At 41.6% G+C, this 16451-nt stretch overlaps 1 protein-coding gene and 1 pseudogene across 6 annotated transcripts in view; both read right to left on the reverse strand.

Annotated features, from left to right (window-relative positions):
• The window catches only part of FSTL1 (follistatin like 1), a 166641-nt gene that overhangs the window by 85414 nt on the left and 64776 nt on the right, over positions 1 to 16451 (reverse strand). The window contains exon 3 of one of the 6 annotated variants that reach the window (XM_063630128.1): positions 4476 to 8908. The exons of the other annotated variants lie outside the window; for them this stretch is intronic. Within the exon in view, the coding sequence (XP_063486198.1) occupies positions 8483 to 8908 (426 nt within the window). The 3' untranslated portion in view covers positions 4476 to 8482. Of the gene's footprint in view, positions 1 to 4475; positions 8909 to 16451 lie in introns of those variants that run through there. 6 annotated transcript variants of the gene reach the window in all.
• LOC129470997 (cyclin-dependent kinase 2-associated protein 1-like) lies at positions 2896 to 3680 on the reverse strand (annotated as a pseudogene).

The following is a 16451-nucleotide window of genomic DNA, read 5'->3' on the forward strand; positions in this document are numbered from 1 at the left end:
CCACGTTCGACTTTCTGCTTGACCCAGAGAGCTCTCAGCCACTAGTCAGCAAGTACTGTCCTTTGACCTATACCTCTCGTCCCTCTAGCCTGCCCCTTTCTGTCCCTGAAAGAAGTAAAACTTCAGCTAACAAGTGAAGGAGGAAGTGAGTGGGGAGAGCAGAAACCAACCACGCTCCCTTTCTGGAAAACAGGCAGCCGTCAAGTAGAAGCCTTGCCTAGGGAACAGGAAGAAAATGGAAGAGTTGACTAATATCTAGGACTTGATATTCAAACTACCAAATTAAGACTGAGTTTGCACATAAAAGTCTGTAAGACTGTCTTTTATCTAAGCATTAGTAAAAAAAAAATACACACACATATATGTATATGTATATGTATATATATACACACACATATATATATATATATACCAGGCTTGCTAGGTTATTTTCCAGTGGTAGAAAGAAAGCTTTCCCCACTGGATAAAGTTTAGAGGTGAGACAGGAAACAGAAAACAAAGTTGGATTTTGATTGTGTCACAGTCACACTTGTTCAATGTACTGCTTCTATAAACATCATGAAAACAAAAAAGTTATGCTTTTAAAAGGTAAAATTTTTAAAACCATGACAATCAAGTAATAAATATTTATAAGATGCATGCAAAAAATAGCTGTATGATTTAAACATGTGAAGAACTCCTTGATCTAGGCTTAAGATTGAGCAGTTGGGTGACTGATGCTGGCATTAAACCTAGATGCTTCCTTAGTTCAGGATGAGTGGTGCCCCTGCTTGGTGTTGTGATACAGATGGAGCACTTTGGCAGTCCACTGCCATTTGGATGCAATCTTAACATGGAATGATAGCCCAACTAGACTACCAGGGGTGAGACGATGGGAGCAGTCATTCTTACCATCCCTATTTCCAAAAAGTCATACTGAGGCCGGGCGCGGTGGCTCATGCCTGTAATCCCAGCACTTTGAGAGGCCGAGGTGGGTGGATCACTTGAGGTCAGGAATTCAAGACCAGCCTGGCCAACATGGTGAAACCCCGTCTCTACTAAAAATACAAATATTAGCCGGGTGTGGTGGCGGGCGCCTCTAGTCCGTTACTTGGGAGGCTGAGGCAGGAGAATTGCTTGAACCCGGGAGTCGGAGGTTGCAGTGAGCTGAGATCGTGCCACTGCACTCCAGCTTGGGTGACACAGCAAGACTCTGTCTCCAAAAAAATAAATAAATAAAAGTCATGCTGAAATGTTCAGTATATGAACGTCTGAAACATTCATGACAGAGTCTGTTAATTTATATGGTCTGTGTAACCATGTTTCTACCTACTGTGCCCAATGTATTTTTTCTGTAATACACATTAAAATAAATAATTATTGAGTCAAAAAAAGGTTCAGCAATATGTGTCTGACATCATCCTGCATATTATACTCTCCCAGAATCCTCAGGCCTTGTTTTACCTAGCAGATGCTGTCTCTCACTGAGCTCAGCCCACTGCCTCTTTGGAGGATAAAGCCTCTATGGTTTTCCATTCTTGTCATGTTCTCTGGGTTCCAATCCTCTGAACAGATTCAAATCTGCTCTTCCTTCAGGATTTCTCTATATCTCCTTGCAGTTTTTTTTTTTTTTTTGGAGATATAGTCTCACTCTGTTGCCCAGGCCAGAGTGAAGTGGCGTGATATCGGCTCACTGCAGCCTCCACCTCCCAGATTCAAGCAATTCTCATGCCTCAGCCTCCTGAGTAAGCTGGGACCACAGGTGCCCATCACCACGCCTGGCTAATTTTTGTATTTTTAATAGAGACAGGGTTTCACTATGTTGGCCAGGCTGGTCTCAAACTCCTGACTTCAGGTGATCCACCCACCTCGGCCTCCCAAAGTGCTGGGATTATAGGTGTGAGCCACTTCACTTGGCCTCCTTTCAGTTTTATCAATTTTTGCTTTACATAGTTAGCAGCTCTGTTGTTTGGTACAAGCACATGTAGGATTGCTACATGTTACTGGTAGATTGACTCTTTTATTACAGTGTCCTTCTCTGGTAATTTTCTTTGTTCTGAAGTCTACTTTATTAATATTGTTAATATTAAGTCTATGTGATTGATACGACCATTTCTGCTTTCTTTTGATTAATGTTTGCATGATATATCTTTTTCCATCCTTTTTACTTTCAACCTGCCTATATCATTATATTTAAAGCAAGTTTTTTGCACATAGCATTTAGTTGGATCATGTTTTTAAAACCAATCTACCAATCTCTTTTAGTTGATGAATTTAGACCATTTGCATTTAATGTAACTGTTCTTCTGTTAGGGTCTAATTCTTCATTTTTATTTACTTATTGTTAATGAACATAAGCTTTATTACATCAAATAATAAATACATATAAATATGCAAACAGTTTTAGTCATTTTGAAATATGTTTTGATGAACTTACAGCAAACATAGAACTAAAATCTACATACAATATTAGTAAAAAATAAGTTTAGTTGGTTACTTTTTATTCTATATTTATAACTTGTGCATCTTTAATTTCAAGCATTGATAGTGATGCAATGCTTAAGCAAAAAAGAAGTTATAGAGAATGTATACTGTATGGCAAACCAGGGACTGGCTACTAAGTAAAGAGTGCTGTCAGTATTCATCAAAAATAAAATTCATAGAGGTGTATTACTTTATGGAATGGAACAAAAAACAATTTAGGTGCATGAATGTATTCAAAAGAGAAGATTAAAGTGCAACACTGGTATCTTGGAGGCAAGCAACAGTTTGCTGTAAGATAGAAAACTTTTACCTGCATCTTTTAAACCAATGCTTTAAAAAATCTGAGTAGCTCTAACTACTTAAAATGCAAATCCTAATCAACTGTAAGATCTTTGCTAGTTTCAGAGCCTACTGAACCACGGGAAAGAAACCAGGAAGAAAAACCAAATGATTACCATTTTGAAAACATGTTTCATCTGGACAGGGAAGATGAACTGTAACTGCCTATCTTGTAAAAAGATGGAATACCTCGCAAAACTATGAAGGTGGTTAGAATCTGGCATTCCATTCTGTTTTAGCCAAGCACTCCCAAACTAGTCCTTTAGCATGAATCATAATTTGTTTTGGTCTCTTCATTGTGCCCTTGCTCCCTGTATAGGTGGATCTGATCAATCCCTCAGCTCTTGGATGATAGCCAGCAGTTTAGCACATTTGCTTTGGGGTCACTTGGCTGTTTCCAGTTCCCTGGGTATAGCCTAGGGATGGTGGCCCATAGTCACTCAGCAGCTGGTGGTACTGTGAGAATAATACCATATGGGTAGAAGGTGACATAAAAGGTGACAAGCTCTCAGCTGAGTTGAGGGAGGTGGTAGGCATTTTCAAGGTCAAGTTTAGTTTGGATGACATTCTTTCACCTCCATTCCCAGTAGCAGATTTATATACATATATATATAAACACACACACACACATATATATATAAACATACACACACACACACACACACATACACACACATACTGCTGCTGAAAACTGTGGCTGTCTTCCAGAAGCCCAGATAATTTTGGGCTTTAGGGTTAGAGGCTAAAAACCCTAGATATGATCAAGAGTGATCTGTTCCCTGTTGTGCACACAGCATATCAGGACGCTTTGGCTTGTAGCTTCCTAATACACATTCTTATCCATCTGTCCTCCAGGAAAGATACAATAGGACAGACAGACACACAGATATACACGCGCACACACACACACACTCCAACATATTTGAACAAGGCTAATAGGAAAATGAAATGAATTGAATATAGGAAAGGGTACAAAAATAATTTATTAGAAGGAATGGTGTGGGACAAAGCTAGCATTTATTGATCACCCACTGTGTGTCAGATATTCCATTATCTTATTTAATTATTTTCTTTTTTCATGGACAAATAAAAATTGTATACATTTATGGTATAAAACATATTTTGAAGTATGTACATTGTGAAAAGGCTAAGTCAACTAATTAACCTACATGTTACCTCACGTACTTATCTTTTATTTGTGGTGAGAACACTTAAAATCTACCCTATTAGCATTTTTCAAGTATACAATACATTGGTCTTAAATTTAGTCACCATGTTGTAAAATAGATCTCAAATCATTTAATTTTTCAAGTTGGTATTATTACTCTCCTTTTACAAATAAGTAAACTGAGGCTCAGGGAGATTAAATAGTTAGTCTAATGTCACATCTAATAACTGGCAGAACCCAAATTCAAACTTTAATTTGTTGGATTTGAAAATCTTTGGCTTTGCTGTCTGTCTCTCATGGAAGAAGGTGGAGCTTGGGAAATTGGCATTAGGAGATTAGGTAATAGAGATGGTTGGTTAAGTCCATGAAGTGGCCACAGAGGATGGATGTGGCTGGATTTCACTGTCTTCTTCCACCCCTCCTATTCTCATAGTTGTGATATACATTGCCTCAGAGTTGCAGCTTTCTTTCTTCCCAGGATGAACTTTAAAAAAAATTTAATTAACAAAAAATACTTTTAATAACCAAATAGTTAGTTATAGGGCACCACGTGATATTTTGATCTATGTTTTATACGCATTTGAGAAAGATTAATCAAGCTAATTAATATATCTACCTCACCAATTTATAATTTTTTGTTGGGAGATTAATAGTGAAGAGACAATGAAACAATAGTTAAAAATCTATTCTTTTAGCAATTTTGAAATATATGATACATTATTATTAACTGTGGTCACCTATCATACAGTGCAATATGTCATTAAATCTTATCCCTCCAGTCTAACGAAAACTTGGTACTTTTTGGTGATTAACATTGTCCCTTTCCTTATCCCTTCTCCTGCCCCAGCCTCTGATAACCACCTTCTACTCTTTGTTTCTATGAGATTGACTTTTTTTGATTTTACATGTAAGTGAAATCACAGTATTTTGTCTTTCTGTGCCTGGCTCATTTCACCTAACATAAATTCCTCCAGTTCCAGCTATGTTAAGAAAAGAATTTCCTTCTTTTTGAAGGTTGTATAGTATTCCATTGTATACATATGCCACCATTTCTGTATCCATTCATCCTTTGATAGATACTTAGTTTGAATCCATATCTTGGCTATTGTGAATAATGTTGAAATGAATATGGTAGTGCAGGTATCTCTTAGACATACTAATTTCAAATTTCAATTTCTTTGGAAACAGGATGGCTGGATCGTACTGTCATTCTATTTTTAGGTGTTTTTTGTTGTTGTTGTTTGTTTGTTTTTTTGTTTTGTTTTGTTTTGAGACGGAATTTCACTGTTGTCGCCCAGGATGGAATGCAATGGTGCGATCCCAGCTCACTGCAATCTCTGCCTCCTGGGTTCAAGAGATTCTCCTGCCTCAGCCTCTTGAGTAGCTGGGATTACAGGTGCCTGACACCACGCCTGGCTGATTTTTGTATTTTTAGTAGAGACTGAATTTCACCGTGTTGGCCAGGCTGGTCTCAAACTCCTGGCCTCAGGTGATCTGCCCGCCTCAGCCTCCCAAAGTGCTGGAATTACAGGCATGAGCCACTGCTCCCAGCCTTATTTTTAGTTTTTTTGAGGCACCTCCACACTATTTTCCAAAATGGCTGTACTAATTTCCATTCCCAACAACAGTATACAAGGGTTCCCTTTTCTTCACATCCTTACCAACCCTTGTAATCATTCAGTTCTTTGATAATAGTCATTTTAACAGATGTAAGGCTATATCTCATTGTGGTTTTAATTTGCATCTCCCTGATAATTGGATATGTCTGAACATTTTTTTCATATATCTGTTGGCCACTTGTATCTTTCTTTGAGAATTGTCTGTTCAGATCTTTTGCCCATTTTAAAATCAAGTTATTTGTTTTCTTGCAATTGGGTTTCTTATATATTTTGGATATTAGCCCCTTATCAGGCGTATGGTTTGCAAATATTTTCTCCCATTCCATGGGTTGTCTCTTCACTTAATTGCTGGCTTTGCTGTGTAGAAGCTTTTTAGTTTGGTGCATTCCCATTTGTCTATTTTCATTTTGGTTGCCTGTGCTTTTGGAAGGATAAACTTTTATTTCAAGGGAAAATGCTGGACTTCGTTCTGCTCTCATCTTAGATCTGAAGGGAGTTGGCCAGGTCTCCTCTTCTTGAGGGTACATGACTAAGAGAGATGGGAGGGGGCCCACAGCACAGAGACCTGTTGCCAAGAACATCTCAGGGTGGAGAGACCTTTGGAACATTTTTTTCCACTCTGCATCAGACAGAGTAAAATTGATTAGCATTTAATTGGTTTCAGCTGTTCTTAACATGTTGCATAGAAAACGTCAATGTACTTTGCTAAATTCAATATTCCTTATGGTTAACAGATTGAAAACCAAAAACGTCCTTGAAGAAAACACCAGAAATCAGTGCTTTAGATCACACTGAGTTGTTTGCTATTGGTCACCCACTTGGAATGTTCTGGGAATGCTAACTAGTTTGGACTGGATATACTCAAAAGAAACAAATCTTTGTCTGGTAAGACTGTTGGGTAGATAACGGCCTAGGAATCAAGATATCTATGTTGCAGTTTCAGCTTTCCCTGCACAGCCATGTGATTTTGGATAAACCTCTTCACCTCTCTGGATTATATTCAGGTTTCTAATCTAGAAAATGAGGAGATGAGCTCAGTGATCTCCAAAGTTGCTTTCATCTCTTACATGTATAATTGATTTTCATCATTCTGATGCTTCACTACAATTCTGGAAAAACGATGGTACAATCATCTCTCCTTAAGCAGTGTGCAGAATAGCAACAGCAAATTGTGTCTTGGAACCCAGTGAGGAAGAGGTTTCAAAGCAAATACACTGGTTAAGGCTTAAACAATAAGGCACTTTAGTCTCAAAGGCCAGAGGATAAATGAGGGGCTGGGAAAATCTGACTACTTCACTGTCTTCTTGGGCAAAGATACTTCAGTCCCTACCCTTCATATCTCCATCTACAAAACGCAAATAAGGACATCTCCTGTTAACGCAAAAAACTGTTAAGAGGTTTGGTCAAAAGCTAAGTGCAAATCATGGGTGTCAGACACTGACAGCTACAGATGGGCTACAGTTTCAGTAACTGCACTTTTTCAATCCTACTTCCTGTTCTTGCCTGTATTCTCTTAAATTGTTCATTCTCCAAGTTTTTCTGCCATTATTTCTCCTGCCTTGCTACTTCTCTCTTGCTGAATCATCTTCTTTGTGTCTTTCCTTTACCAAAACTAATGAATGACGAAGGTGGCAGCTAGAACAGTGAAAACCTCCAGAGAATTTCTGTTCTGTGGCCCAGCTGCTTAGGAGGCTCTGAGAGGAAGCCATCTGAAGCCCTGCTTGCTACCCACTTGCCTCTCTGGGGTCCCCAGCCACTGTTGGTCCCTTACTACCAGACCTCAAATTGGCATTCAATGGGCTAATTTGCAGGCCTAACTCCAAGGCTTGGGGAATTCCTGATCCATTTCCAGCAGCCCTGGGAGCTTCCTCAATGATCCCCAGGGCTATGAGGCTGAATGTGGGCTTACTTATGCTTGAGTAGAGAGAAACATCAGGCACTTCCATGGAATGCCTTCCTCATCTCCCAAAGCTAAAGACTTTACTGAGCTTCTATGAATGTTAATGTCAAGATAGCTCAGATTGTTGGTAGCATAGCTAGTGCTGCTGAAACCATGGTCACAGGGTTTCATAAAAATCACAAGGCCAAAGCTGGCTCAAGGGAATGCTAGAGCCCTGCTATGGATGGTAACATTGAAAGAAGATCTGTTGGCTTTGACTGCGATGGTTCTCCAGGAGTTAATGCTCTTCCTAGATGAAGTAGATTTATGTTAACAATGCAAAAAGTTACAATATCAAAGGCAAGACCGGATATTGGAAGTTGCAGGCTGTTTGTAAACTTCAGTAGGGGTATTATATCCATATGGAACTCTCTTTCCCAGGGTCAAATTATGCACTGGCAATCTGAAATGAGGGAGAGAGTTCAGTCTTGGTCATTGACTCAGTATCTGGGACTGCCAGCCTTACTAGATTGGAGAATAGGTGAACACTGTTCTCTTTTCCTGAAAATGGCATACATGCACCTAAGAGAGGAATAAAGGCTTATAGGCAGCTAGGTCTTCCCAGTCCCTTCTAGTGCCTCTTTACCATACTCAGGGTAAGATTTGCCTGCAAATCAGTGATTCTAGAAAGCAACACAGCATTTCTCAAGTTTCCTTCTCAGTAAGTACTGGGATATTCAATCTCTCCGAATGACCCTAGAGAGCCTATTGAGTGAATCCTCTTGTGCAGCAAAGTCCACAGTGTAACACTGCTGTGTGCTGAATACTCATTGGAATCTGGTTCTCTTGCGATTTTAATTAAAACCTACTGAATCTTTCCCTGGCAACTTGGGAATGTTAGGACAACTAAATTCCTCTTCAAAGACTTAACTTCCTGCCACCTGTGAATAAATCCTACCCACTTCTTGCAAACTGCACGTTTACCCTATTTGGAAAGGTTTAAGTCTCAGCCAATTAGGTCAGCTTAGATTGTGCAGTCCAACCCCAGTCAATAGGGGAAGGACACAGAAACAGGAACTGTATTAGGGTTAAAAACCCCTTCCCTCCTTTGTTCAGTGGGCTCTTGTGATTGTAACGGGTGCAAACAGCACCCTTCTGCAGAAGTAAAAGTGCCTGGCTGAGAAATTTTCTGTCTAAGTGCAAGTTTCTTTTGGCTACACCGAGCACTTGTTTCCAACAAATCTGGGGGCTCATCTGGTATCCCATTCTCCTTTGGGAGGGGCTAGCGATTATCTTGCATGGGGAGATGCGTCCCACTGCCTTGTTGTGGTGGCCCCAGCAGCGGAGGATCGAGTCTTGCCTGAAGTGATGACTAAATCCGGACTCTGAGCAATGCAGGTGTAGAAGGATCCTCAAGAACTCTACGGTGACCAGGTAACTCTGTGCACAGACCAAGGTAAGAAACATCGCTATTGGGGTGACAAAGTATTCCTTGGTGGTCAGGATCTCTGGAGGTTGAAAGTGTGTGAGTGAGACTCACCATTGGGTGAGAAGCGAGTGTGGAGTCCGGACTTGGTTCCGTGGTCACCTCATATGGCTTAGGGCAGTTTTCCAGTTGGGGGATTATATTGACCTGCCAATGCTAAGAGGGATCTAAAATTCCCGCAAGGGAAGTGGCCAGTAAGGACAGGTGAGTGCTCACGAGAGTGCAAGAAACTTCCAGTGGGAAAAGGGGAGGTTGAGCCTCTGGGACACGGAGGTGCAAGAAATCTCTAATACGAGAGACTGAGCCTCACCAACCTCCAGGATGGGAAATACCCCAAGTAAGACAGGGACTACAAAAGGCCAAGCAGACAATAAAATTCTGCCTGACAGTCCCCTAAGCCTTATGTTAAAATGCTGGAAGGATAATGAAAGGACCAAACGCAGGAAAACGCAGCAAATAATAAAGTATTGCTGTTTAATTTGGACTAGGGAAGCCATCCTCAGACCTTCGGTCTTTTGGCCAAAGTTTGGGTCAGACAAGGACTGGATATGCCAACTCCTGATCTAGTATGTCAATGATAAAAGTCCAGTTTCTCAAGAGGAGATAGATTATGCTCTATATTGGAGACAAGGACCTGTCCTTCTTTATCCCCTAAAGGATGAAAAGCAAAACCAAACTCAATAGCCCCCAAGGACGACCTAGCTAAGTCAAATTCTATATCTAAAGATGCATGGGATCCTCTAGTCCATCTTCCCCTGCCTACTCCTCTGCCCCAAGTTGAATACTCAGTCCCTCCCTCATGTAACCCTGCCCCATGGGCCTTGCCACCCCACATCCCCGCTGGATAGCCACTCGAACATGCCTCTTTCTCAGGAAAGCTCCAGTGAGAAATAGAACAATGCCTAAGGGGTTCAAAACTTTCTTTTCCCCTCTTCCTCAAAGAAGTCTGCCCAAAACTCTTTTTCCCTTAAGGGAAGTACTGCTAGGAGGAGTGGATATTGGCTTCGTAAATGCCCCCCTTACGTAGTTCACAGCTTATAAATCTAAAAAAGGAAGTCAAGCCACTGTTAGATGACCCTTTTGGAGTTGCAGATCAAATTAACCAGTTTCTGGGGCCACAACTGTATACTTGGGCTGAATTAATGTCTGTTCTTAGGTATTCTCTTCTCAGGAGAGGAAGGAACCATGAACCACAGGGCTGCTATGATATTCTGGGAGTGTGAACACTCTCCTGGTCAAAATATCCTTGCAGCGGAGCATAAATGACCAGCCACGGACCCTCGGTGGGATAACAACAATGCGGCCCACGGAGAGAACATGAGAGATCTGAGAGATTTGATAACTAAAGGGATTCAGGAATCAGTTCCTCTAACCCAAAATATTTCCCAAGCATTTAATGTACAAGAAGGGAAAGATGAAGGGCCCATGAAATTCTTAAACCGACTTAAGGAACAGATAAGAAAATATGGGGGTTTAGACATAGAGGACCCACTGAGATAAGGGATGTTAAAACTCCACTTTGTCACCAATAGTTGGCCAGACATTACAAGACATTATAAAAGATAGAAAACTGGGAAAAGGTATATGTACAGAGGGAAGAGGAAAGGCAGAAGCAAAAGGCAAAAATTATGCTGTCCACCCTACAACAGGGAACTCTTCAACAGGGAGCCCAGGGAAGTAGAACTTATAAACCTTCCAAGTACCCAGCTGCCAGACCCTATACAGGAAGCAAAGGGATGAAACCCGAGAGTCAGGGAACAGGAAGGGGGAGAGGGGAAAACAGATGTTTCAGGCGTGGAAAGCCAGTACACTTTAAGAGGGAATGTCCCGAATGGGAGAGAGGGAAGGAAGTCCTTCCACTCATGACATTTGAAGAAGAATAGGGGGTCAAGGGCTCTACATCTTCTATCTCGAGTCTCACCAAGAGCCCTTGATAAATTTTACAGTGGGACCCAAATCAGAGATGGCTCAGTGACTCAAGAATTTTAAAATATGAAGCCATCTTACTAGAGAGAGATGACCTGACACTAACCACTGACAATTCACTCAACCCCGCATCTTTCCTAAGAGGAAATCCAAACCCAGAAGAACCTGAGCATAAATGCTTAGATCTAATCAGTTATCAAACTAGAGTCAGACTGGATCTAAGCAAAACCCCCTTCCAAACAGGGCATCACCTCTTTATAGACGGTTCCTCCCTGGTCATTGGAGGAAAAGGACACAACAGGTACTCCGTAGTTGATGGGAAAACCCTTACAAAGGTAGAGTCAGGAAGACTGCCAAATAACTGGTCTGCCTAAACATGTAAACTGCATTAAACCAAGCATTAAAATCCCTGCAGAATCAGGAAGGAACTATTTACACTGAGTCGAAGCATGCCTTCGGAGTAGTCCATACCTTTGGAAAGATCTGGACTAAATGAGGCCTCATCAATAATAAGGGCCAAGATTTGGTCCACAAGGAATTAATTATGCAAGTACTAGAAAATCTTCAGCTGCTGGAGGAAATTGCGATTGTCCATGTCCCAGGACACAAAATAACCCATTGTTTGAAAGCTGAGGAAATAACCTCGCTGATGAAATAGCTAAGCAAGCTGCCTCTTCCCAAGAGGCACCCATTTTCCATCTAACCCCTTGTCCCTCCTATCCAGCTGTGATCCCCATCTTCTCCCATGCAGACCAAGAGAAACTAAAGAAAATAAGAGCTAAGGAGAGCCCAGAGGGAAAGTGGGTACTACCAGATGGAAGGGAAATATTGTTACAGCTTCACCAAGAAACTCACTGGGGTCCACAAGCTATGTGCAATGCAGCCCTCAGAGTCTATGGGTGTGTAGGGATATATACCCTCGCTAGGCAAGTGGTGGATGGTTGCATAGTGTGTGGAAAAACTAATAAGCAAACCCTAAAGAAGCAACCTCCTGGGGGAGAAACCCAGGGTTGAGGCCGTTCCAAAGCATCCAAGTTGATTACGCTGAAATGCCCCCAATAGGCCACCTCAAGTATTTGCTAGTAATAGTAGACCATCTCACTCACCGGGTAGAAGCCATCCCCTTCCCAAGTGCAACAGCCAGTAACGTAGTCAAAGCACTGTTGGAACATATCATACCCAGGTTTGGACTAATAGAGAACATTGATTCGGACAATGGGACCCACTTCACTGCACACATCATTAAGGGGCTAACCCAAGCACTAGGAATAAAATGAGAATATCATACTCCCTGGCATCCGCCCTCATCAGGGAAGGTATAAAGAATGAATCAAACTCTAAAAAATCACCTAACCAAATTAATCTTTGAAACCCAGTTACCATGGACTAAATGCCTTCCCATTGCCTTACTAAGAATCTGAACTTCCCCTTGAAAACATCTTGGCCCGTTCCCTTATGAAATGCTCTACAGGTTGCCTTATCTAAATTCCATTACTGACCTTCCTACATTTAAAGCAAACAAAAAAATCATTTTCTCAAAAAAAATATGTATTTGGTCTGTCTTCCACCCTTTCCTCCATCAGGACTCAAGGCCTCCTAGTGCAAACTCCACCCCTTGAATTCCCAGTTCACCAACACCAGCGCAGAGATTATGTCTTTAGCAAAAGTTGGAAAGAGGGAAAGCTCAAACCAACCTACAAAGGACCTTATCTAGTACTCCTAACCACTGAGACAGCAATCCAACGGCCGAGAAAGGGTGGACCCACCACACTGGAGTAAAAAGGGCCCCACCCCCTGCAAAGTCATGGACCATCACTCCAGGACCAACGCTCTCCAAACTAACATTCAAAAAGGTTTAATCTGTCTTTTCCTTCTTCCTTTAGCTACCTGAGGACATCTTATCATGAATGTAAGCCGATCACCCTTTCCCCAAACAATTACATTTGATGCTTGTCTTGTCATGCCTTGTAGGGATCTCCAAAGTCAAAGACACCTAGCTTCCTCAGAAAAATACCTTTGCCCCTCCAAAGAAACTGACACCCCCACCTCTTGCAATTGGTGGGGACACACCCGAAGTTGGGGATTATGTTATCAGTGGGGTGATGTTCTCTGGACCACTAAATTTCAGGGCTGGACCTCCTCAGTGGGTTACACCAACTAAAACCCTACCTCCACTTCACCAAAGGAACTTCTCCCCCAATTGTCAGTCTTATCTTTGCAAACCAGTACTTATCTCTATTAATATCCCTACCTCCACCAACCCTACACCCACTTTAAAGTGCTTTTATGGCCTGGGAGTGGACATCACTGGAAAGGACCCTATGGGCTTCTTTCAAATGTGCTTTGTTTCTTCTCCTTCATCTCCCACCATTGCCCCTTCCCCAAACCCATAAAATTAAACAATTTCTTGCTTCATGCCCAATGACAAAACCAAAGTAGTTGTAGTAGAAGTCAAAGACTTAAAGCAAACCCTAGCCATAGAAACCGGGTATCAAGATGTAAACACCTGGCTGGAATGGATTAAATATTCCAGTTGCATCCTAAATAACAGCAATTGTTACGCTTGTGCAATGGGCAGGCCAGAGATCGAAACTGCTCCCTTCCCACTCAGATAGGCCAACCAACCAGGTATGGATTGTATAGTAGCTCTCTTCCAGCACCCCACAGCCTGGGGAAACAAGTCATGTGCCGCTCTTTCACTACTTTTCCTAAAGGTCAGGAGCCCTATGGGACAGCACCCAAGGGCCATTTGACTTCCAGCTCACAATGCCAATTTTACCTCATGTCTGTCAAGGCAAGGGGAAAATTTGACATTCCTCGGAAACCTGACAGGATGTAGTGGGCCTTAACATTTTCAAGAGCTCACCAGTCAGCCCTAGTCCATCCCCAAGCGGATGTGTGGTGGTATTGTGGGGGACCAATACTGGGTACACTACCGAGCAGTTGGAGCAGTGCTTGCACCCTAATCCAACTGGCCATCCCTTTCACCTTGGCATTTCATCAACCAGACAAAAAACAGGTAACCCCAAAAAAATGAGAAGCCCCTCATGTGTCCTTTGACCCCCACATTTACATAGACAGTATTGGGGTCCCGCGGGGGGTAGAAAATGAATTCAAAGCTCAAAAGCAAATAGCTGCCGGGTTTGAGTCTATCTTATTCTGGTGGTCCACTATAAACAAAAGTGTAGACTGGATAAATTATATATACTACAATCAGCAGCGATTTGTCAATTATACCAGAGATGCCATAAAAGGAATAACTGAACAGTTAGGCCCCACCAGCCAGATGGCCTGGGAAAATAGAATAGCCCTTAACATGATGTTGGCTGAAAAAGGTGGAGTCTGTGTCATGATTGGGGTCCAGCATTGTGCCTTTATTCCTAATAATACAGCCCCTGATGGGACAATCACAAAAGCCTTAAAAGGGCTTACCACCCTAGCAAATGAATCAGCCGAAAACTCTGGAATAGACGACCCCTTACAGGCCTGATGGAAAGGTGGTTTGGAAAACGGAGGGGACTCAGGACCCCAATCTTTACCTCTCTTCCAATTGTTACAGGTGTACTCATCCTGTGGGCTGCTGTATCATACCTTGTATTCATGGGTTAACCCAAAGGCTCATAGAAGCAGCTCTCACAAAAACCTTCCCCACCTCTCCCCCTCCATACTCAGATAAGCTCTTGCTCCTCGATAATCAAGAAGAACAACAAGGCCAAATCCTGTTGAAGAAATTTGAAGAGGAAGAACTATAAAATAGAAAAGGGGAAATTGTTAGGACAACTACATTCCTCTTCAAAGACTTAACTTCCTGCCACCTGTGAATAAACTCTATTCCCTTCCTGCAAATTGCATGTTAACCCTATTTGGAAAGGTTTAAGTCTTAGTCAGTCGGGTCAGCTTAGATTGTGCAGTCCAACCTCAGCCAATAGGAGAAGGACACAGAAACAGGAACTGCGTTAGGGTTAAAACCCCCGTTCCCTCCTTTGTTTGGTGTGCTCTTGTGATTGTAACAGGTGCAAGCAGCACCCTTCTGCAGAATTAAAGGTGCCTTGCTGAGAAATTTTCTAAGTGCAGGTTTCTTTTGGCTATGCCAAGCACTTGTCTCCAACAGGAATGTTATACTATTTCAGGCATCGTTCTTGTTGAGTTTACCCATGGTTAGAAATGTAAGGGAGTCCATGGAATAGAAATGAGAGAAGAATTAAAGTTCTTTGTAAACTCTAAATGCTAATGTTGTTTATTATCATTATTGGTATCTAAAATGCCATAGACCCTCCCTCAGTGCTTCTCTTTCCTATGCATTGAGTCAAGGAATAGGGCTTTGTCACCTGGTGACTTATATGCTTATATTTCCCCAGAAGAAGCCCAGCCCCATCCTTCTAGACTCATTAGGTCCTGTTTCTGCTCTTCCTCCCCTTAGTCATATCAACAGCCATACACACTGCCCCAGGCAATTCCTCTAATTTTCCAGCTCTGTGTCATCTTGAGTTACAAATGGATGATGGAAGGTCACATAATTTTTGTTTTATTATAAAGAGGAAAAACAAGGGAGCATTTATTCTTGCGGTCACTCTGTGCTCCTCAAATGTTGCTCTGGCTCGGGTATGGGAGAGGAGGGTGTGGTTGGAATCGTGCCTCAAGTCCCCCCAAGTTCTCAGGGCAGCCTCTGTTTCTCCTCAGCCCTCCTCTTCCAGCCCTTCTAAAGGCTTCTCTTTATTTCTCTGACATCCTGTTAGTATGAACTCATGTAAGCTATTTAATGAGCCAGGCAGCGTTATCCAATTTTTATAAATTGAATGATAGTGGTTTATGAGAAAACAGCCATGATTATGAAAAGTGCCAAGAATATTAAGTTCTGCACTGCTGCTTTTGAATTGGCCTTTATTAAAAACTGATTATAATTCTTCTGGGGTCAGTGCTGCTAAAAATATTAAAAATTGACCTGGAAATTCTGTACTTTCATTATGCCTATTTTCCCCAGTTATTTGTTTTCAGCCAGATAATTTGATATATCTTAAGATATGTTGCCTTTGCCATAGGCCATAAACTTTATTTTCAGTTGCTGCACCCTAGAAACCCAAGATACTCAGAACATTGTTATTTATATTGAGAAAAAAAGATTTTCTTTTAATCAATCAGATTTACTTTAGCAGTAATTAGGTCAGATGGAACAAATCCGCATTTTCCCAACATTTTTAGTGGTGGCAAAATGAGAACTACTATGTCCCATAATTATGCATTCAGATATTGTACTATCAAAAACCACCAAATTAAGAAAAAACAATGAAATGAAACGGACGAATCCGAGAAAACTCTCTTCTTACCCTGCCACTCACCTTCCCCCTTTTCTGGCTATTTGAGCATAAGCAGTTTCACTATTGTCCAGGAGAGTTTAAATTTTACTTCTTGTTAGGGTGACTATTATGAATTACTCCCTAACTGAAGATTTTGTGTTCTGAAGTCATTGTGTTCTTAGGCTGTGGTCCAAAGTGACTTCATTTTCTGGCTGTTGGGATTTAAGAGAGACTTAATGTAAGGGCTGCAGTTTTGTGAGCCAAAGATGTCTTTTTT

Source organism: Symphalangus syndactylus, chromosome 21, assembly GCF_028878055.3.
Source record: "Symphalangus syndactylus isolate Jambi chromosome 21, NHGRI_mSymSyn1-v2.1_pri, whole genome shotgun sequence".
Classification (NCBI taxonomy): domain Eukaryota; kingdom Metazoa; phylum Chordata; class Mammalia; order Primates; family Hylobatidae; genus Symphalangus; species Symphalangus syndactylus.